This window comes from Cryptomeria japonica, chromosome 7 (assembly GCF_030272615.1).
Source record: "Cryptomeria japonica chromosome 7, Sugi_1.0, whole genome shotgun sequence".
Lineage (NCBI taxonomy): Eukaryota > Viridiplantae > Streptophyta > Pinopsida > Cupressales > Cupressaceae > Cryptomeria > Cryptomeria japonica.
The window spans coordinates 57805272-57829176 of NC_081411.1; the positions used below are offsets into that span (position 1 = coordinate 57805272).

At 35.0% G+C, this 23905-nt stretch overlaps 1 protein-coding gene across 2 annotated transcripts in view; it reads right to left on the minus strand.

Annotated features, from left to right (window-relative positions):
- Positions 1 to 21853, minus strand: part of LOC131047195 (alcohol dehydrogenase) — a 96118-nt gene extending 74265 nt beyond the window's left edge. The window contains exons 1-10 of one of the 2 annotated variants that reach the window (XM_057981054.2): positions 21501 to 21853; positions 21211 to 21347; positions 21073 to 21119; positions 20493 to 20818; positions 20327 to 20409; positions 20015 to 20090; positions 19602 to 19663; positions 19266 to 19361; positions 18949 to 19110; positions 18540 to 18825 (exon numbers count right to left, since the gene is read on the minus strand). In XM_057981054.2, the coding sequence (XP_057837037.1) occupies positions 18709 to 18825; positions 18949 to 19110; positions 19266 to 19361; positions 19602 to 19663; positions 20015 to 20090; positions 20327 to 20409; positions 20493 to 20818; positions 21073 to 21119; positions 21211 to 21347; positions 21501 to 21762 (1368 nt within the window). In that variant the 5' untranslated portion in view covers positions 21763 to 21853 and the 3' untranslated portion in view covers positions 18540 to 18708. Of the gene's footprint in view, positions 1 to 18539; positions 18826 to 18948; positions 19111 to 19265; positions 19362 to 19601; positions 19664 to 20014; positions 20091 to 20326; positions 20410 to 20492; positions 20819 to 21072; positions 21120 to 21210; positions 21348 to 21500 lie in introns of those variants that run through there. The other variant, XM_059207930.1, reaches the window with a different exon arrangement.
- Positions 21854 to 23905: the final 2052 nt, after the last annotated feature.

The following is a 23905-nucleotide window of genomic DNA, read 5'->3' on the forward strand; positions in this document are numbered from 1 at the left end:
ATATATGTCTAATCCTGGTAGAGTTCATTGGGATGCAGTCAAAAGAGTCTTCAGATATTTGAAGGGTACTTCAGAGTATTCTTTGTGTTATCATGGTAATTCAGTTGGAGACATGACTTCCCTTGATATCCATGGTTATGTAGATTCAGATTGGGCAGGTGATATTGATAGCAGAAGATCCACCAGTGCTTATGTGTTTACTTTGTTTGGTGGTGCAATTAGTTGGATGAGTAAGCGACAGGCTGTGGTTGCTTTATCCACTACTGAAGCAGAGTATATGGCAGCTACTCATGCTTGTAAAGAGGCCATTTGGCTTAAGAAACTGTGTTCGGATATTAGAATAAAACAAGGTACAGTGACAGTTTACTGTGACAGTCAGAGTGCAATTAGCCTAGCTAAGAACCCGACATTTCATGCCCGGACCAAACATATTGATGTTCAGTATCATTTTGTTAGAGATATGGTCGAAGATGGTAGGGTGAAGCTGGTTAAGGTGGAAACTTTGATGAATGTTGCAGATGCTTTAACTAAGGCTGTGAGCACAGAGAAGTTCAGATGGTGTTCAGAGTCTATGGGCCTTATGGCCCCTAGCAATTGATTCATTGTGTTGACATTCCCTTCCGCTCCTGCAAGGTGTTCGACAAGTGGGAGATTTGTTGGGAAAAATGGTGTCTCAACCTTGCATTTATGCGAGGTTACTATTTATAGTAAGTTTTCATTTGAGCACGAAATGGTGCGAAACTCTCCCTGAAGCTTCTGGTTGGCTAGATAAGCATTTCGGTAAAGTTGCGTCGCAAGGTCACAACTAGTTTTGAAGATATTAAAGTTTTCATCTTGGAGGGGTGCGATAAAATGTTTAAACTTAATTTTGGGGGCTTTAGAGGCTTTGAAACGCCCTGAAAAGTGGTCGTAACCGGCGTAGCCGGTTACGAGGTGATAGAGCACTTCGTGAGCTTTCCGACGCTTCAAACGGTTCGTCAATCGGACACCCGGTTCTCAAGTTATGGCCTCCAAAAGTTTGTACTCCTGAAATAGGAGAAATAATTTGTATCGGATACATAAATGAGCTGTAAAAGGGAGCGACACGTGTTGATGTGTGCTTTAACATGTCATAGGGCATCTAGAAGGGAGATAAGGTCGGCTACACCTTATTGGGTGGTTTTAGCCCATGGTTTTGTAATACCGTTTGACGGTTTCCTATATTGTATCTCCTATTTATGAGGTGTGTGAGATAGAGGTTGTGTGTAAGAGTCTTATGGCTATTGAGTTGCCTCTGAATCTCTGATTAGTGGTACTCCTGTGAAGAGCTTGCTCTGCAAGTATGTTGTAATCTATTTTTGATTGCTGAATAAAATATTGAGCTGCTTTTGGAGTGTGGGGTTTTTCTCCCGAAAGGGTTTTCCCCACGTAAATCACTGTGTTGTGGTATGAATGCTATTATATCTATTTCTATTTTCTGTAACTGTTGTAACGATCTGAAAAAGTTTTGCATTACCCTCCTCTCAAGGTTAGTGTAGGAAGTTGTTTCCGCTACTTAACTTCCTTACACATATTATCAAATTAACATAATACACATAAATAATCATTAATTTAAAGCAATTTGCTCAAATATATAAGAATAAAGACATGAAATTACATTTTGACATAAAGTATGAGTGCATAAGCCAATAAGAAGGCAGAATGTAAGGAAAAAATACTCTTTAAATTAAACCACAAGGTCGAATACGTAGAGTATAGGATAAAAGCACAAAGTTGGGTCCCAATCCTGCGAAAGTCTACAGGTTGGGAAAAGAGCCCGCTAGAAATGGGTGCCCATTTTTTACAAATTGGGCACCCGTTTTGCTTCGGGTGCCTGAGCCATTCAAAAATGGGTGCCCAAAGCTAAACGAGCGCCCGTTTCTTGAATGTTTTTTTTTTTTTTAATCGTTTTCCATCATTTTCATTGTTTCAAAAATGGGTAAACGTTTCAGAGGAGCACGGGTACCCATTTTTTACCTCCTTCCAGGTACGTAGTTTTATTTTTTATATTATGTTTTATTTATTTTTCATAAAAAATGTTAATTTATTGTTATTATTTTTCATAAAAAAATGTTAATTTATTATTATTTATTAATTTTAGTGTTTTAAAGTTTGAAAAACGTTTTTTTTTTTTTCATGTTTAAAATAGTTTTTAGTTTTTAAATATTGCAAAAAACATGAAAAGTAAAAACCATAGAAAAAAAACAAAAAACAAAAACATAAACGAACAATAAACATTAGACACAAAAAACAAACAATAAACCCTAAACAGAAAAATGAACACTAAACCCTAGATAGAAAAAAACGAACAATAATCCCTAGAAAATAAATGAACAACAAACCCTAAAAAATTAACAAACAATAACCCCTAGATGAAAATCAACAATAAACCCCCCTTCTCTCTCTCACACACACGTACACATTATGCTCTCTCTCTCTCTCTCTCTCTCTCTCTCTCTCTCTCTCTCTCATTATCCCCTCTCTCTCTCTCACACACACACACATTACCCCCTCTCTCTCCCTCTATCTCCCTCTCTCTCTCTCTCACACACACACACACATTACCCCCCTCTCTCTCTTTCACACGTTACCCTCTCTCTATCATTACCTACTCTCTATCTCTCAAATTATCTATTCTCTCTCTAACTCGTTGTATCTCAAATTACCTACTCTCCCTCTCTCTCTCTCTATTTTAATCATGCGTAAAAGTTTGAATGTTTAAATTTATATATCTAAATGTTGTATTTAATTATAGGATTCTTTTGTAAAAGTTAGATGTTTAATTTATGTTTAAATTGAACTTTAAAATGATAACGAATATGAATGTGCTTTTTTGTGTGTGTAAAAAATAGGGTTCTTAAATTTGATAATACTCTAATTATCACTATTAATCCTCACTACTTCCTAACTTATCCCAATCTCTAAAGATGTATTATATATTTACAAACATGATAACATGTCATATAATTTGACTTAATAATGGAAAGAGAAACCACAACTTGTCACCTACTCATCCAACTAATTGCACCACCACATAGACTAAATACATAGTCAATGTTAGACTTCCTAATGTCAACATCCCATATCCAATTTGAGTTTGCAAGTCCCTATATTTTTAATAACATGTGGAACAATCCTACTACTAAACTTTCTTCTTTCCAAACTTTGCGCTTTGAAAACATGGTTGTCGAAAACATGGATTTTTCTTCTTCTTTTCGATTATTCCATGAATCACCAATCATTTTAGTGATCTCCCTATCCTTGCCAAGATGCAATGCTTTCAATTGTTTATACTACTTAGCAAAGAAAAAATTGTAGTCATTCTTATTTTGCTTTGAAAACATGGTTGTTGAAAGCATTTTTTCTAAATTTGAGTCATTGAGATGCTAGATATTAAATTCCAACCTAGAGGTAGTATGTCCATAAAGTCCAATGGCTACCAAAGTGATATATTTCCACTAAATGTTATCTCTTATTGAAGTAACATTAAGTGTTGTTAAAGTGTCATAAAAAGTTGTCAAAAGATTCAACTTGTCATCAAAGTGACATTATTGGTGAAGTATCCCAATTGTTTCTAAAATGACATTATTATACTAAATTTCAACTACTCCTAAAGTCTGCATTCTACCAATATCTCAATGTGCATCTAAAGATGTTTTTGAACTTAAAAAATATTACACTAAATGTAAAATTATGCCTCAATGAGAAATAGAATGTCATGTGGAAAGAATCTCTATATTTAATCATCCATGTATCCTCACATATATGCATTCCAAATATATAACAATTATATCACTATTGTCATCCTAATAATTTATTGAATCTAAATCATCATTTAATTCATTCTTGTAATATTTTATTGCATTCATTTTTATATGGATTTTCTTGACATAATTATAAAGCTTAACATAGGATTTATTGAGAGACTTAGATCTCACTTTAGATTTGGAGCTTTGTCCTTTTTCTTATTTTTTCTCTTTGCTTTATCCTTTTATCTTCCTCTAATAACCAATGCCTCCTTTAAAAAAAATAGTTTTTTTTTGTTTTAACTCCTCAAAGAGTAGAGAACCTACTATTTATTCAAGCTTCAACTTAGTGTAGTACTACTAGTTGCGATCACTAAATCATCCCATGATTCTAGCAAAGAACACAACAAAGCAGTACATGTATTGACAAGTTCATAGATATAACTTATGACTTTAATGAGTCTAGTTAAAACCAAAAGAGATTAGTTGAATCAATTCCTATCAAGTTGAAACTATAAAGTGGTAGCCTAATTGACGATAATGGTTAAATATTGCAAGGGTACTAAATTGTAATTCCATGGAAGTTACCTTCTTTGAAAAGATGAACTACACAACGCTACCATTAAACTATGATTAGAAGCCTCTCATGACAAGATGGTCAACTATTATGGGTCTCAAAGTACAACTATCATAGGTATTGTAATTATCCATCTCTCTATAACAAACATACAAATGCACCATGATGGCCCAAAATGCCAACTAAAAAAAAATCTTAATCGAGAATGAGCCCTCAGTGGAGTCTAGAGGAGATGATTATTCATTATCTAAACCAATGGATTCGTTTTATTCATTGTCTATTCTCTCTCTCTCTCTCATGATTATTTTTATGATTTTGATGGAACTTATACTAATGCATCTTTAGATGTTAAAAAGTATTGTTTGAGTTGCATGGGCATTATGATGTTTTATTTTGTAGAATATTTCTTATACTTTGATTTAAGTGAATAATATTTCTTAAATGATGCTTATTATTAAAATAGACCCACCTATTAACAATATTATAGATCTATGTGAGTTTCCTTTTTTTATATTTAAGTTTATAAATTGTATTTAATTATAAGTTTTTTTGGAAGCTGAAATGCAAATTAAATAGTAATTGTAAATTTTCATGTTTGTATATATATGTAGATTATTTTCACAGAATGGATGAGTTTGAGATAGACGAGCTATTAGGTCTAGCGCCACCTCCATCTCCACCTCCACCCGATCAGTTGAGGCAGACCATTAGGAGGAATATTGATTCTTTGATTAGAGATATCCATACCATTAGACATGAGCCTCATCCACCTCCATAGTTGTTACACCTTGCAGATAGTATGCAAGGGATTGTACAGTATGTACAGGCTTTAGATAGAGAGATGGATAGCTATCATAGTTGGCGGGAGGGATTGTGGGCATTTTACGCTGATGGCCTAACATACAAACAAGTCAATGAATTAAAAATAACAAAAATGGATTTGAAACAATATTTTGTGAACCCTAAGATGGGTGAAGAGATGGATCCGAAGAAGCCACAGATCTCAATTCGATGGTGTAGGTACCCAAGCATAGCTAGACACTTTTGAGAGCGGTGGTGGATGGTCTTTGACTATCTGCCACACTCCAATCATGAGGTCTCGATGTATTTTTTGAAAAAATTAAGGGCCAAATTTGAATTGGGTAAAAAGCCCAATTACTTTGATATTAGATCATTTTAGGGGGTCGGGAGAGGCATGCCCCAAGATAGGTTGGGGGCCAAATTGAGTGACAGAGTTAGAAACTGTGTGTGTGATGATCCCTTGGTTCCTCTTCCTACACCAGTTATTCCAGCACCTACCCATCATCAAGTAGTGAATTCTACTCTTGGTTCATTGAGTGCTCTGTCAGACGATTTGGTATAGTAGTTGCACGAGGTGAGGGTTGCCCCCAGCTTAGTACATGTTTGTACGAGCTGCGGGAATGTATGTACGGGTCCACAGAGTGAGGTTGCCCCTAGACAAGATGGTGATTTTGATGATATTGATGCTGCCCATGGTGGTTATGATGATGCCGAGGAAGCTGCACATGCTAATGTCGTCTCTTCATATGTTGATCTCCTGTGGGAAGACGATGATCAACCTACAGAGGTACAAATTTATTTATATAATTTATAGTGCAATATTAAATTCCTTATATATACACATATGAACCATAACATGAGTCAATTTTTTTTTAATAGAGGATGGATCATACCACGTCATTGAGGAACCGACATCATGTTACCTCGATACCTAGATATGTTGGTGCCCCATTTATGGTATGCACTTTCATCTAGATACATTGTATTGATATGTACATTTAAAATAAACAATAAAAATTTTAATGTAATGGTGTGTATGACATGTTTTTTCAATTTTGTAGGGTGCTTCGTGTAGCACCGAGGTCGGTAGTTCTTCACGTGACCCGTCGACCACTGAAGCTCAGCCTCATATACCACTATTATGTTTTTCATCCATTAATTTGAAGTGTTTATATGCTTACTAATTTATGTACAACTCTGATTTATGCTCATTATTTTTTGTAATTGTAGGCTTCTAGATTGTTTGATGGTGCATCACATGTACACCTTCACCCATCAGTTACTTTGCCTGCACATGACACACCATATGTATGCTTTTCTCCGATAAACTTGTAGTCTATATATATACTTTATAATTTATGTATATATACAAGTTTGATTCATGCTTTATATATGTTGTTTAGGTCGATACCACTACCAATATTGGTATGGCTATGGGATTGAGCCAGATGCAACCGTCGACATTGTCATTTGCCGTGATGATTAGAAAAATAATTTCTAATTTGTTTATACTGTGTACCTGGTTTTTATAGGGATTATCAAAATTGATGTACAATGTTTTTTTTGCAGGACTTGACTACAACCACTTTTCTTGTTCATGATAGTGGACCTCCACGTACTAGTGAAGGCATTGTAGAGCACGGTCGTATGGTAATTTATTTTAAATTTTTAGTATTGAATTAATTTATAAGTGAATTATGCAAGTAACTTCTTCTCATGTTAAATATTCTTCTCATGTAAAATCTTTTAATAATGTACAAGAGGGTGGAGACATTGATACTACACACACGAGATGGTGCATATCAGGACCACGTGCAGTAGGATGATTCATCTCAGCCACCTTCATGTGGAGTGAAGAGGACTGCAGATGAGATGCACGCGAGTTCTTAGATTATATATTTTAGATCATGTCATGTTAATGTAGTATGGACTTTTTATGATGACACTTGTTATGTTATCCTGGGACTTGTTATTATGTTATTTGGACTTATTTTAATGTCATTTCCTTGTTATTATTTTTTCAGGACTTGTTATTATGTCATCAGGAATTGTTATGTGATTATATATAGGACTTTTTATTATGTCATTTCGTTGCTAGTATGATATCAGGTCGTGTTATGTGATTTGGTGCACTCTAGTGATTATATATGTGATGTTGTTTTGTTATTATGTTATTTGGACTTGTTTTAATGTCATTTCCTTATTATTATTTTTTCAAGACTTGTTATTATGTCATCAAGAATTGTTATGTGATTATATATAGAACTTTTTATTGTGTCATTTCATTGCTATTATGATATCAGGTCTTGTTATGTGATTTGGTGCCCTCTAGTGATTATATATGATCTATTTATGACTTTATATTTTAACATTGTGATTGATCATCTTATAGTGTAACAGTTTATGATTCAATAAAATAATTATCCCAATTTACAATAACATCCTATTCTTAAAATAATAATAAAATCAAGAACTTACAATTAATCTATGAAGAGATTACGATAAAATAAATATATCATAAAAAATTAGAATGATTGTAACACAATTACAATGTGCACAAAATAACATTAAGAAGAAGATAACTAATACAATGTTGTTTATGAAACCAACATTGTATCAAATGTAGACAAATACAATGTTAAAGGGACAAAGAAAAACAATTATCATGATTAAATATAAAAGAGTTCACACAATTAACACAAACTTACAGGCATATAAATTTGATTCAACCTAATATACCATCTGCATCCACTTTCTTTTGCAATGCGTCTATGATTGTCTCGTTCTCTTCTACTAAAAGTGTCCACAATACCTTATTAGAAGGTCTACCTTTGTATCTTTCTAATTTGATGTTTGTTGCCACCACCAAATGAGAATAGTGTATGATCTTCTTTTCTGATTGGTAGTCTTCATAAGCTGGTAAGCCATTCCTTCTTGTTAAGTATTTGTGTAGCAATGTGCCAACTACCACAACAAACCCAACTGGATACTGAAAACCATCATCATCTACTTGATCACATATCAACTTTTTCTTAGGTTCTACACATCTAGCTAGCCAATACTCAACCTGCTCATCATTATCCTCACGTGCAACAACAACATACACATGTCCTAGAAAACAAATTTAAGTACATGTAGAAATAAAATTTGTTAGAATTTATAATTCAAATACAATCATAAATTATATGATAATACATAAAAAAAAATATAATTTAAAGTTATAAACAAGAAATTGAATTAAATTACCAGGTTGTATGAGGTCTGAAACATGATCCTAATCTTCTGATGCAAATGCATGATTTGGGTCTTCATTTCTTCTAACATCTTGATATTGTGTCTCGCTAGGTGTTAAGGATTTGTGTTTCCATTCTTCGACCCATTCCATATTCTCGCATTCTTCCCATTCACCTGCAACACAAAATTGACAAAAACATGCAAGCTCTCTAGTTCATATAGTCCAAGTGTTAGAATTAGAACTCTTAAATGAATGCCATCTAGCTGACCCATTGATTGTATCACAATCATATCTTGGAAGGATATTCTCCTCTTTAACTAGCCAGAAGAAACATCTAATTGTAGAGTTCTGACTTGATCTTGTGGATAAAGTTGCACTAAACCAATCCACAATTGCACTTGCATTTTTAAATTTAGCATTTTCCTTGAATTTGAGTTGCTCTCTACAAAGGGCTGTCTTAACACATGCACTGACACCATCATGTTCTCCTTTCCCGTGTCTAGCCTAAAAAAAAATCCACACGTGTTTGATATTCCTTATGAATCCTACTCAACCAATAAAACATTCTAGCATTCTTGAATTTCCCTGTGCAATTATAAGACCATATTAGATATTGTGTCATCTGAATTTCTCTTTCCCTCAAATTCTGAAAAAAGGTCTTGAAGCAATACTGGACAAACTCAGATGAGTGTAATTTATTATCACTCATATAGAAATGGTACTCTCTCAAATTTTACGATCCTCTTCTGTACTATCTGGTGCATGCCTATAGACAATATGGACAAAAATTGGTACTTGCACTGAATTGTAGTATTGTGATTGGACCTCATCTTGTGGTGCAAGCGTGCAGTTATCTGCAAAGTCAACAAACAAAAGTATACTACCAATAGGAAATGTATCCTTGCATATTCGAAATTGACCATCGAGCCATCTAGCATTTTGAGTGTGTTTAACATATTTAGGTACGATGTTACTCTTAAATTCATTCATAAATGCATGAACACTAACTTTTTCAGTGATTAGATAGCACCATTTTCTAACCTTTCCATCCTTCAGTGGATACTCAACAGTTTTAAATCTTTTAACATCAACTAATTGTTGTCCAAAATTATTTGAAATATTTTCATGCAAACATTCATCCAACAATGCAAGATAGCCACATATATCACATACACCGGAAACACATGCATTGAAAAGAAAATTTTGCTCATTTGGTGGGTTGAAAAACAAACTTGATATAAATTCCTTTATAGTTTCAGGTGGTATATTTATACCACATTCTTGGAACATTCCATTACTATGCATGATAACACGTATATATCGAAATACATCATAATGGAAACGAAATTGAACATGAGTTTTGCAACAACATGTGAGTCTTTCCTTGTTAATTCGAACATACCAAGGTTTACACTTTTCAAAAGACCTTTGACAAATGCTAATAGTCAACACCTTATCATCCAATTTTTTTTTGTACAATTTAGTTTGAGTCATGTCCAATGGGTGTTTTGGATGTGGATCACAAATTTTTGACCCAGCTCTTAATTTAAGAACATCTCTAACATTAGGTGATACTCTCGTATTATCATGCCAAAATTTTTCGATCAAATTTTTGACTTCACCAGTAAGTTTCATATCAAACCTTGGTAGTCTACCACTAAAAGTCCACAATTTGTTTGCCGGTTCACTTTCAAAATTAACTCTTCTTTTTACAGCTCTTGACAAAGTTTTATGATGAATATTAAGATATCCACTTATGTTACTCATCATTCTTTTATTAGAAGTTGTTTGGCTTACTGAAGTTGTTTTTGATTAGGGGAAAAACAAGTTTTGAGGGGACCCGAAACCCCATACAACAGGTTTTGGAGGGACCCAAAACCCAATAGATTTTATTGGGATCTAGAACCCAACAAAGTAGGCTGCTAAAAGAAATAAACTATGAAAAACCGCAACCAAAATCCAGTAAATATGACTAAAACTAGCAACAACCAGCATAGTCACACCACACCCAACAAAGCTACAACTCCAAACTATAGCACGAAACAATAATAATCGAGGGTATACCAAGCACCCTCAGCCAACTATTAGGGTTTTGAAAGGTACCCCTAACCTTCAATAACAACACCAGATTACAGCAGATATTCATACAATTTGAATCTAGCCAGAAGGGGTTTTGAAAGGCTCCCTCAACCTTCAAACTGGGTTTTAAAATGGAACCCAAAACCAGCAACCAGGGGTTTTTCCAGGCACCCTCAACCTTAAATGATGAGCTCAGAACTCCAAACACAGGATTTTCCCCAAACCAAAGACAACAGAAAGACAGACTATGCCCTTTAAAATTATTAGCAACCATCCTGCCTATAGGATAAACCAAGAACCCACAACTAGAAGAAGGGGGAACAAAGACCCCAAAAACCATAAGGAAGGAGGCCAAACCAAGAAACAACAAAAAGGAACCAGTCCAGGAGACAAGCTGGGAGTCTGGAAAAAAGAACTTCCAGCCCCACCCAAGGAGACTCCAAGAGAGAAGAAACCGACATCCATAGCCAGCAGCAAGAGGAGCAACAAAAGTTGAAAATCCCCAACATTCCATCTCTCCACCTCAATAGGAAAGAGCTCCACCTCTATAGGACGAAGAATGAAGCAAAAAGACAACAACCAACACTCTCTAGCAGCAAGCAAAAACCAACCCTTTCCCCTCCACCAAATGTCCACCTCCATAGGGAATATGGTCACCTCTAATAGACAAGGAGGGGAAGAGAGCAAGAGCCAAGAAACCCCTCTCAAAGGTTCACACCAAAGACAACTCTGCAAGAGGAGCACCAAAAGTTAAAAATCCCCAACATTCCATCTCTCCACCTCAATAGGAAAGAGCTCCACCTCTACAGGATGAAGAATGAAGCAGAAAGACAACAACCAGCACTCTCCAACAACAAGCAAAAACCAGCCCTTTTCCCTCCACCAAATATCCACCTCCATAGGAAATATGGTCACCTCTAACAGATAAGGAGGGGAAGAGAGTAAGAGCCAAGAAACTCCTCTCAAAGGTTCACACCAAAGCCAACTCTCCACTTCCATAGGAGGGTAGCCTAACAAAGAAGAACCGAAAAAGGAAGCTCCTTTGAAGAACCAGAGCGCCAAAGGCCAGAACAGCAATGAATCCTCAGCACTAAGGAGAGGGGAGAACACATAGAGCTTCTCCACAAGAGAGCCGCCAGGGTCCCATATCCGCCCAAACACCATCATGATAATACCCCCCACCAAAGAAAGAGCAGAAAAAAGGCCAATGACAGGAACCACCGCACACCCCTGATGACCAGAAATAGAGGCCACAAAAAACCCTTGCCAAAATGCCTCCATTGTTGACGTAGCCTCCACTCCTTCCTCGGTGCCAAACTCCTCCACCCACCATTCCAGCAAAGAAGAGCCGCGAAGAGCCCCATCAGACGGCTTAGAAGGTGAAAGGAGGAGAGGGATGAGATCATCCTCATCCGCAACATCGTCTTCCCTATCTTTTGCAACTCCTACACAGGAAACCCCTCCCGCTCCTGCTTCCGCTCTCTCGCTCTCCATTTTCGCATCCAATCTACTATTGCTTACTAAAGTTGTTATTGCCCATCGTGCCACATTTTTATCTTTAGAACGACTTTTCTTTCCGATTGTATCAAAGGCACTAGCAACAATCGATATAACTTGTTTTCAAGACTCATCCTTCTTCTTGGGTTTGACATAAAAGTCTATCTTCTTCATCACTTTTCGCATTTTAGTCATTATAATTAGTTGTACCATTAATTGACATTGAAACCCAAATTTCTTATTATAAAAAAATGTCTAAACAATCTATTTGCATGTGTCCTAATTTGTCATGAAACCAAGCTAGGAAGGTTGTCTAGTACATCACTTTTAATTTCAAAATTTTCATTCGTTTGATTATCATTCAAACATGTTTCATTTTCAATTGTTGTTTCCATGTCTACATCCACATTATTGGTTTTAGTTGCAGGTGGATTTTCAATTTCATTTGGAGTTTCAAATTCGGTTTCAATTTCAGTTTCAAGTTGAGATCTAGTTTCATTTGGGGAACTTCAATTTGGATTTCAATTTCAGTTTCAATTTGAGTTCTAATTTCATTTGGGGTTTGATTTTCAATTGGCGTTTGATTTAATAAGTAACCTTCTTCTACTAAATCACCAATTTCTTCATGAGAAAAAAACATAGGGCTATGAAGACATACATGTATCCAATAATGGATTAGAAGATGCACCTGAATTAAATGGTTCTATTATGTTTCCTTCATTAGCATTTATGGTCTCATTGATGTTCTCCTCTTCTGAAATGATTGTGGAACTTGAAGCTCCTTGTCTCATTCTTGATCTTCTCTCTTGTTGACGTATTGCCTCCTTCTCCCTATTTGTTGCAATCTCCTCAGTTGTTAGAACCTTCCTTTGCCTCTTCATGCGTTGATTTGATCCCATGGCTGCACCAAGTTTTGAATTTGAATCGATCTCCTTACCAAATCAATAATAAGACAAAAAAAGAGAATGATTAATCAAAACATTCTTTGTGTAGATTGTACCTGTCAGGCAATGATTGAAAAATCATTCAATCATTGAGATTTGTGCTTGTGGGTCAAATTCTGGCCCAATGGATCTTTTCAAAAACGGGCACCTGTTATTTAATGAAATGGGTTCCCGTTTTAAAAACGGGCATGTTTTGCTTTCAACAGTACAAAGCGAAACAGGTGCCCATTTTTAAAAATGGGCACATGTTTCGCTTTCAAAGGTACAAAGCGAAATGGGCACCCGTTTTTGAATTTAAAAAGCGGGTGCCCGTTTGTTAAAATTAGGGGCAGGAAACAACCCTTAGCATTTTTTTATCTTCGGGATAGGCTTGGTGGGACCAAGCCTATGCTTGGACCTCCAAAAAAATGACTAAGGTAAAATGACATCAGATTTCTACCTTGGCCTAATTTTTTGAGGGCCTTTTTGATTGAATTTTTTGACGAAACGAAAACCCATTAGAGTTTTCAGCGTCCCGATTTCGGAAATGTAGATTTCATAGTGATAAGATTATTTTGACTATTTTTGTATTATTTATTAATCAAAAGTGGAACCTAAACCTAAAATACCAAGGTTCACTAAAACTTTAATAACTTTTTTGTTTTTAGGATTTAGAAAAATAAATTATATGACATCGATCTACATACAATTATTTTGAATATGAAAAAAAATGAAATTGAAAAATATAAAATTTTCATCAAATTATGGTGGTTGTACTCCTGATGTTTTGAAAATATACTTTATTGTCAGTTAAAAATTAATAAAAATAAATATATTCAATATAAAAATAAGTAAAAATATTCTCATCAATATTTGGTGTCTTAGGTATCGTTTCCCAGAAAAATTTGCAAAAATTCATTTATTTGCATCAAAAAAGGGTGGTCGTACACATGTGTGGTATGGTCCTGAAATAGGCATTTTGAAAAAGTGGTTTTTAAACATGCCTACTAAAAAGTGATTTCTACCATGTGGGTATTAAAATAAATTACATATTTGAAAAGTAGACTCTGAGTACTACATTTTCTATTACTAAAGTTTTTTGAGATTCAATCTCTAAGTGCATCAAATTTTGACATCAATCAACAGAAAATTTAAAAAACAGAGAAAACACTTCCACTTTTTGCCCAAAAGTGGGACTCAACTTCTTGCATCCACCCTATACAAAGTACAAATCATGAAGACAACACTAACAAAAACTCTCAATATCTTTCTCCCTCGAGCTCACCATGGGTGAGAACATTATCAAAGCACTTTTCCACCCAACCACAAAGTACTACACTCCCCCGTAATTCTTTCTTACATGAAGAATAACTAACCCAACACGAGGATTCCTAGAAATTTGAAACTAGTAGGAGCAATTCAATCAGTGCAACATGATATATCTACATTATAATGCTAATGCAACAATACAATGATATGGTAGATGAGAATGATCAAAATAGTTAGATTAAAATCAATTCTAGACTTGAACAATTTTCTATTTGACTCAATTACCCTAGGAATCATACACTAATCTGTGTTTGTTCATAATATATTTTAGAAACACCCCATTTGATTAAATCCTTTTATATTTTTGTTGTAGGAGTAGGCTTAGGTTAGAATTCTTGTTCTCACCTACACAAAATGATAACTAAATATGAATGAAGCCAATTCAAGTGTGAATTATTTGTGTTATAGTTAAATCTTGTTGGAAATTATTGCTCTAATGCAATATTTGCTCATATTTGTGTTTAGTTGTTAAATATTGCATAGGTACACTTGCCTAGGTTTAGCAGAGCCTAAAGTGCAAAAGAATTTAATCATTCTTTGATTAATTCTTGTTTGCTGGCCTCTGATCTAGATATCTATTTACAAAATCAAGCTAATTCATAGGAATATCTGGGTAATCAGTCTGAAACACCAACATACTCATGAACCAAACACTTTTTAGAAGTAGAAAAAGAAGAAAAGTGACAAAGTGTCATGAATCAAGGGATGGATTCAATGTGTTAGAACCAAACATGGGATTTAGTACTTCTACTTGTTGGTAAATAAGTGACTGGTTTTACAAACGAGTGCTCACAATAAAGTTCAAAATTGATGGTTTGTTGGCATGTTGTCATTGATGTCATTGATGTAGTCCGGTCTAGCATACATAGCTTTGGTGTGGTCCGACTATTTAATTTGGCACTTGTTTTTGGTCTGGTTTTTGCTCCTTTAAATGTGCAAACTATATACACTTGTTTTGGTATTTATCGCACACAGTTTTTTGATCCTGTAAGGCATCTGAGGTCCGATCCCATTCGAAAATGTTGAAGGCATGCTCTACAAGGTAGTTTTGGATCTGGTCCTATTAGGATATGAAGGAGGCATATTCTACAAGGTGTTTTGGGATTCAAGATTGTACATAGTCAACATCGTATGAAGCTATTTTGTAGTAGCGTGTGTGTATCTCAATCTCATACCATCTTCAGTTGAGCTGACTTAACAAAGTTTTTGGTGCTGATATATAATCAACAATTTTGCAGGATGTGGGAGGAATAAGGGGGAAAGAAAGAGGATTGTTGTTGATTTTGATCTCTCAGATGCCGAGGATGAGTCCTTTGAGGAGAAATTCATCAAAAGAAAGAAAGGAAAGGGAATAGGAAAACAAACCCAGAGGAACAAGAATACTAGAAGGGGAGCTAACAAAGTAAAAAAACAGATATTGATAGCTTCAGATGAGGAGCAGAGGAGGATAAAAATGACAATATGAAGGGTAATGAGGAGGATGAGATTCTAGATGTGGGTTGTGGTGAGGACATGACTACTCAAGGATTGCAGAATGAGGGCCAAGAGAATAAAAGGGGAAATCCTAGTGACTGTCATGGGGATAATGATAGTATTAAGGGATTTTGTGAAACTATTAGCAAAATTGTGAAAGATATCAACAACCTGAAGAATGATATTAATGTTATAAAAAATGCTACGATAGGTGAGAAGCCTCTTTCTGAAAAATGTTAAAGAATTAGTGGTTGCTATCAACAATGCTGAAGCTATTGAGGCCATGGTTGGTAAAATTCTTGAAACAAAAAATAAGGTTAAGGAAATGGAAGGGAATAGAGAGGCGAATGGGCTGGAAACTACCATGAACAACCTGGTCAATAGAGTCGACAAGATGGAATTAACTGTGAAGAGGATTGCTGAACAAAATTTCCAAATTCTTAAGGCCTCTGTGGATAATATGAATATTCTGATTAACAAATTTGATAACATTAAAGACAAGGAGGGCGACAAGGACCAGATGGAGAAACAAGGTCATGAGAAGAGAACCAGGGCCAACACCAAGAATCAGGGTGATATCAAGGGACAAGAGCTAGATGAATCGAAGAACTTTGCGGACAACATGAAGCAGATGGCAGTTCATGTAGAAGATATTATGAAAAATATTTAGCTGTCTCGGTCTCTGTCTTTGTCCTTTTGCTATCTTTGAGCGGCTCTATGTGTTTTGAGTTCCCCTTTTGTTTTGGATGGGAACTATTTTTTGTTTGGGTGATCAGGCACGGTTTTATTTTGCTTTAATGCTTTTCTATTTCCTGATATGTAATAAGGTTCGGGTTCCTTTCAAAAACCTGTTTTTACTTAATCAAAACAATTTTGCAGGATGTGAAGAGTTGTTGAAAAGAACAACTAATGTGTACATATTGTATATGGAAAAAATTGTGTGAATGTGAATGTTGTTTAGGCGATATATGTACAATGGATATAAAAGCATTTTGTGTACTTCAACACAACTATAACGCATGCACATGACAGATGCAATTCTAGTAATTCAATTTTATATTCTAGCTCTAAGCATATTCTCTAGTAGTGAGCCATTTTAGATTTGGGCATTGAGGCCTCTTTGGGTAGTGAGCCTCACTGATAGTGAACCACCTTTGTACCATGAAACCGGTTACATATTACACTATACTTGAGAGTTCATCCTCTTTGTGGTTTTTCCCATGTTGGTTTTTCCATGTATAAATACGATGTTATGTGTTTTGTGTTGATTTCCCTTGATTGCATTTAAATTATGTTATGTGATTGGTTAGTTAGAAGTTTTAATAAGTTCAAGGGAATACTCGGTATTTCGGATATTCAACATGGTTGACACACACACAAAAAAGATTGATAGCTAAAGGATACAAACAAACAAAAGGTGTTGATTACAAGGAAGCTTCTGCCCTAGTTGCAAGGTGATCACAATTAGAATGTTGACCACACTATCTTCGCAACACATTTGGAAAATCCACCAAATGGATGTAACTCTAATGCATTCCTAAGCAAAGATTTCCAAGAGGAGGTATGGATGACAACTTCTTGGTTTGGTAGAAAAATGAAAGGAGCATATTATGTCACATGGAAAAAGCACTATATGGTTCGAAATGTGTTCCACTTGAAACTAGTATTTTCTTCAAAAATAAATTTTAAAAATCCAACATTGATCCAAATTCGTTCATTAATACTTTTAATCACAAGTTACTCTTTATTGTGTTGTGTGTGATGATCGAATCATCACTCAAAAGGATCAATCAATAATCAATGAAGTGAAAAAAGATAATTAGACCACTTTTGAGATGCTCAATCTAACATAGTTCTTGATGCAAAGTAACAAAGATTCACTAGTACCAATAGACATAAGGACTAAGTTGATTAAAGAACTAGATAGTAAAGCAATCAATGCAACATTTTATAGGAAATTTAATTTACTTACTACTCATCCAAACATATTTTATGTAGTTGGAATCTTGTATTCATTCACGACTTTTCCAAGGTAGAGTCATTGGTTAGTTGCAAAATGTATTTGAAGATATTTTCAAGAAACACAAATCTTCAAATTGGAATATACAAAGAATGAATATATCAAACTTGCTAGTTTTTAGATTCAAATTGGATAGATTGAACAAACTGTAGAAAATCAACCTTTCATTATTGTTTGAACCTTGGATCTACCATTATTTCGTGAATCATAAGCAACATAATGATGCAATGTGAAGTAATATGACTCAAACAACTTCTTGAGGATCTTGAACACCCACAAAACATATTGAAATACATTATCAATTCATTCATAAGCATGTCCTAAACAAGGAAATTGAAATAGTTTGCAAATGATGCTTGCACAAAAGATATTGAAATGCATCACCACTTCATTTATAAATGTCGCCAACAAAAAAAATTGAACTAGTTTATACACCAACAATGAGTAACATGTACATGTCTTTATCAAGCCTTTGAGTAGAGATAATTTTATCTTACCTTCAAGAAAACATCAATATTTAGTGTTGTTCGTTTATACAATAATAGCCTGTTATAGGTGATCCCCATCATCTAATTGTTTTGTGTGATAAAATAGAATATTAAACTCCAAACTTCATTATCACAACATCTATGTCATTGCATAAAAAAGAGATAAATATGTATGTTCTTTTCATTTAAAAGATCTACAAATCCATAAATAAAATAGAACAAAATAGTCTGCAATCTCAACAAACTCATAACTGATAACGAAGAATCTCATATATGTAAATATAAAGAAATCATAGGTTAAAGATTTTAAAATATATATAAAACGAGTAATGAGTAACAAGTAACGAGTAAAGAACTAATCACTAGCACTTTTTTTTTTTTTTTTAAATTGAATCAAAGCAAAATACTAGTATGTTTTATTAATAATCCTGGGTCACAGAAATTCCAAAAATCTACTTTAAACAGTAAACAGTTGAAAGATTTTCACCAAAACCTTCCACCTACTCTGATTTTCTTCACCATCTAGTCTTCCATATTAATTATGCATCGCAGGCCCTCTCCTTCCACCATGTTCTCAAATGCCTTGTTAATGTCAGAGAGTGGGATTTCATGAGTAATGAACTTCTCTAGTTGAATCTCCTGCACACGAACGTGATCTAATTTAGTACTAGCAACTCATAAGTTGAAATACATGGAAGGGTGTCTGGCTCTATTGATCTAGAAATTTAGAGAATCACATGGAAACAATCATATTTATTTTACCTTGTTCATATATTTATCCACCAGACCTGGTAGATCTGTCTTGGGCTTATAGTTCCCAAAGAATGTTCCTTTTAATGTTTTCTCGTTCAGAAAATTCACAGGACTTGTAGCGAAAATGGCATCTGAATGAGGCACCCCTACTAAGACTGCTACGCCCCACCCCTTCAAATCAAAATAAAGATGAAATCAAAATTAGTTTCAGCATCATATAGACATCCTTTCTTTCAAGTCTAATAGTGGGTTATGTGGATCAAGAATCCAAAATTTGATTAACAAAATAAGGAGTATTTTTTTACAGTAAGGGTTTGGGGATATACATCATGACAAGCTTCGAATGCTTGAATCATTGCATTGATATTTCCTGTGCACTCGATACTGTAGTCTACTCCTCCACCGGTCATTTCTGCAATTACCTGTAAAAACAGAGCAAGAAAATCGTCATTCTTTGAATGTAAAGAAAGGATGAGATCTCTGCAAGAGAAACAGAATTAGACAATAATAGCTTACAAACAGAGCAATTCTATTCTTCAAATAAGTAAATTTGGAAAAAGAAATACCATACATATAAACAAGCATTCACGCATTAAACCCCATAAGCCGAAACAGCTTAAGTAATGTTATAAGAACAGAATGAAAAGGGGAGTTCAACAAACCTGTTGAACAGGTTTCTGATGATCTTTTGGGTTTATAAATTCCGTTACTCCAAATTCTTTTGCTGAAGAAAAGAAGCAAAGCAGAGATCAGCAGTAAGGGCTTGTTCAAAAGCTTAGTAGACAGAGAACTCCAAAACCCCTAAACCCTGAAACAACAGAACTGTCAAACCCTATAACTCTTAAAGGCGGCTGCCAGATCAACCTTGGCATTGAAGGGGCCTTATCAATTACACTGATTTGCCACTGCTTACTTTGGAAAATGAAAAAAAATCAGGTGGGTGGCATACCTAACAACCTTTTAGCAGTGAAAAAAGTGGTTACCAGTTGATTACAGAGAACAGTTGATTTTTTTTATTATTAAAAAATTGCAAACGATATTGTTGAGTAGAACTGCATCAAGTAACCTTTCATACCTTTCTCATATTTTCCAGGGTTATAATCAATGCCTATAATTCTGGAAGCTCCAGCAATTCTCGCTCCTTCAGCGGCCTGAAAAGTCACTCAAATTTTGAGTTTCAAGCTTTCAGAATCCTTGGTAATCAATACTAAAACTAGGGAAAAATGATTGTAAAGATCTTTTACCAAAGCCTTTCAAGTCACTCGTGGTGATATGGACCATAAAATGGAATCAACAGTTATGATATAAATATATAGACAGTTTTGTCAAATTTGTATTCTGGATCCCAGCAATTAATTACTCTGTTAGAAATCAATGTTATGCTTACCGCAAGTCCCACACCTCCAAGACCAAATACTGCAACAGTCGAGCCCTTCTTCGGTTTGGCCACATTTAGTGTAGCGCCCATCCCTGATTAAACACAACACTGTAACTACATCTGATAAAGATTGAATAATACTTGCCAATTGAGATTCATTCAGTATTAAAGGTACCTGTGGATACACCACAACTTAGAATGCACACTTTGTTGAGAGGAGCTACAGGGTTTATTTTGGCAACAGAGCCAACATGTGCCACAGTGTATTGACTGAATGAAGATGTCCCCAAGAAGTGATAGATGGGTTCTCCCCCAATAGAGAACCTCGATTTGCCGTCATTGAGCATAACTCCTCTGTCCGTGTTAATCCTTAGCAAATCACACATATTACTCTCTTCTGATTTGCAGTGCCTGCATTGTCCACACTCTCCTGTAAATACAGGCAGCACATGGTCGCCCGGCTTCAGATCGGTTACTCCTTCTCCCACGCTTTCCACCACTCTGCCATTGCCAATTGCCAGAGTAAGTATTATTTTGCAGTATCCAATTTGACAAGTTAACTTACAGTGATAAGACCTCAATTCTCATAATCTCGAATTGGGTATTGGATATGTGTGCAGAGTAGGCTCCATTAGCTTCATTTGCATATTTCGTCCAATTTGACGACTAACTAAGGTTGATCAGACTTCAGATCTCAAAATTTCAAATAAAAGTGATATTTTACAGATGTGAGATACAAAGGCATGGAAATCTACCCGGCTGCTTCATGCCCAAATATGCGCGGGAAAATAGGAGTTTGGCCCTGCAATACAAGAGGAACAGCGCTGAGATTTAGATTAAAGAAAATTTCAGTTTGTTGGTATTGAAAGTACTAGTTCTTTGGAGGAATTGACCTTTGCTTGCCAGAAAACAAGGTCTGTGCGACACAAGGAAGTGTAAGCGATTTTGATTCTGACTTCATTGGCCTGTGGAGGTGCCACTTGAACTCTTTCAATCTTCAGGGGCTCCCCTGCCTTCCATGCCACAGCAGCTGCTCACAAACCCAAATAGCAAAATCGCTCGACTTTAAACAGATAAATCTTTAAAAAAAAATTAACCATTAATGAGGACACCCACATTCCATGTTCTCCCTGTTGTCGTGGAATGGAAAAAATCAGAGGAGAGCAAGAAAGAACAAACTTACCTTTACAAGTGAGGATCTGGCCGGGACGAGAAATCGGCAATTTCGTCGATAAATTTCTTTTACTTTGGGATGCACAATGGGAATATTGATGAAATTGGGAGAAGCGGGCCTTCCTAACGAAAGCACTGGTTTGCAGGGAAGCAGCCAATGTCAAAGGAGAAAACAATTTGCTGCCACGACGACAAGTGCCGACTGTATGCTTAAACTGTAGAAACAGTTTTGCAGAGGAATATAAAACTCTGTGCGGTTTGATTTCCATCATGCAGTTCCTCCCGAGGCCTAAATTTGAGTCTCAATCCCGCTTGTCAAATAAAAATTATTTTTGACAGTTACACATTCACAGTTACCTAAAATATAAAGAAATACATATAAAAGATAATTCAATAAAATGTTTCAATTTATATTTAAACATTAAGATAGGTATCATTATATGTTCAAAGATTATGAACAAAGATAAGTATCACCATATTATCCTATGTTCAAAGATTACGTTTCTTGGGGGACTTTGGCTTTTTAAAGTATAGCATATTGTGGAATTAAATTTCAAAAGTAATTACACTTTATTATTTTCTTCTTTGTACTAGTTTGATCAATACTAAAGAAATAAAAAATAAATATACTTTATTTACCATTCAACTTAAAAGATAAATATTTCAAAGATAGAACGTAACGAGTTTCTTAATTGATTGAACAATGTTTTCTTTTATGCGTACAAGTTGCAATGGAAAATTGGAATCCACGTCTTGTAGTCTATATTAGAACCACTCAAAATCAATATGTAGGCTACTAGGATGTAAACCAATTTCTAGGCTATTGGGATATATGAAAACACAAACAAAATGGTTGGTAAGCTTTTTTTTTGTTGTGGTTTCTAAGGGTAATACAAGGTTTACTGTTTTTTATTATTCATATTTATTGGTTTCGTTTTGTTGTTTTTTTGGTTTTTTTTAATCATTAATTTATGATTTGAGTTATTTTAAAGTTATTCGATTTTAGTCTAAAAAAATATTGAAAAGGGTCTCAATCAAAATAAGTTATTCATGGTAAAATAAATCTCATTGAAATATTCAATTTTTAAAAAATGGAGTTCAATCAGTTTCTTATATCAAAAGTTATGATGTCTAGAAGTTAGGTCTCTCACATGAAAAATGTCAAAGCATATATGATATGTTAGTGTTATAAGAGGGAGTTACACTTATTGATCAACTTATGATACATTTTATGACATATCATAAGGTATATTTGAATAGAGATAATGGGGCCAAAATAGAGCATTGAGACTAGTGAGTGGATTATGACAAGCTTATGATAGGTGTAAGAAAAATCTTATTTTAGCCTATGGACTCATTGTTGGCAAATGAACACTCCAATGAGACATTGTAGGTGATTGAAGGTTTTGTCATTGATGACAACCTTACAATCCTATAACACCGGCAAGGCATTCCACCGGCACTAACAAGATCGGACTCTACACCGGCACTCAGACCACCGGCACCGGCAGTGAAAGGAAGCATACTGGCACAGAGGCTGACAGGAATTTTGTTAATTATTGTAAAATCATTGTTAGCCGACTTGACAAATTGTAAAATGACTCATATATATAAGAGATCATTGTAGAACAATTAAAAAGTATGGAAGAATGTAATTAGGTGAAATAAGGCAAACCTATTATGCGAATTATAGGTTAAGGGTTTATGTAAGAAGCAAAGTAGAAACCGGTATTGGATCTGGCATAGTAGATGCTATTTTGAAGCAGTACAAGACACTGGATTTATATAATCCATTTTGTAAGTCAGTGAGACTTCCTATTTTGTATTTGAGCAGTGAGCTCTAGGCACTTGGCCTTCCTGCATGTGCAGGTCCCTATTGTAGTAGTAATATTCTCTTATTGGCCAGTAAGTGAATATTGTGGGTCACAAATCCCACCAAGGTTTTTCCCACACCGGGTTTCCTCATTAAAATATTGTGTTATGGTGTGCTTATCATGTGGTTGTTGTTATCTCTGTTTATTGCATTATTTTTTGTTCACCAGTACACAGTAATAATATGTTCTGCATGTTCTAAAGTTAAGAAATTTATCTAACCAGTACAATGCTGATTCACCCCCCCCTCTTAGTATTGTGGGAATCCTAACACTCATCTTGAGATTTGAGAGATGAATTATGATTAAGGATTTTGGCATCACATTTGAGAGTTTTAATTTGTGATTTTTTAATTACCATCTATTGGTTTGATGTACTAATTCTCTTATCTGTTGGGTGCTTAATACATGGAGGTCTCATAAGGAGCTTTGCAGGTACTGTTACGCTATTAAAATAGCTCCAAGTCTCTTGTTAGTGAAACTCTTATAAAAGCTTAGATCAAACAAATGTATTCTAACTATTTTATTAGTGAATAATAGATCG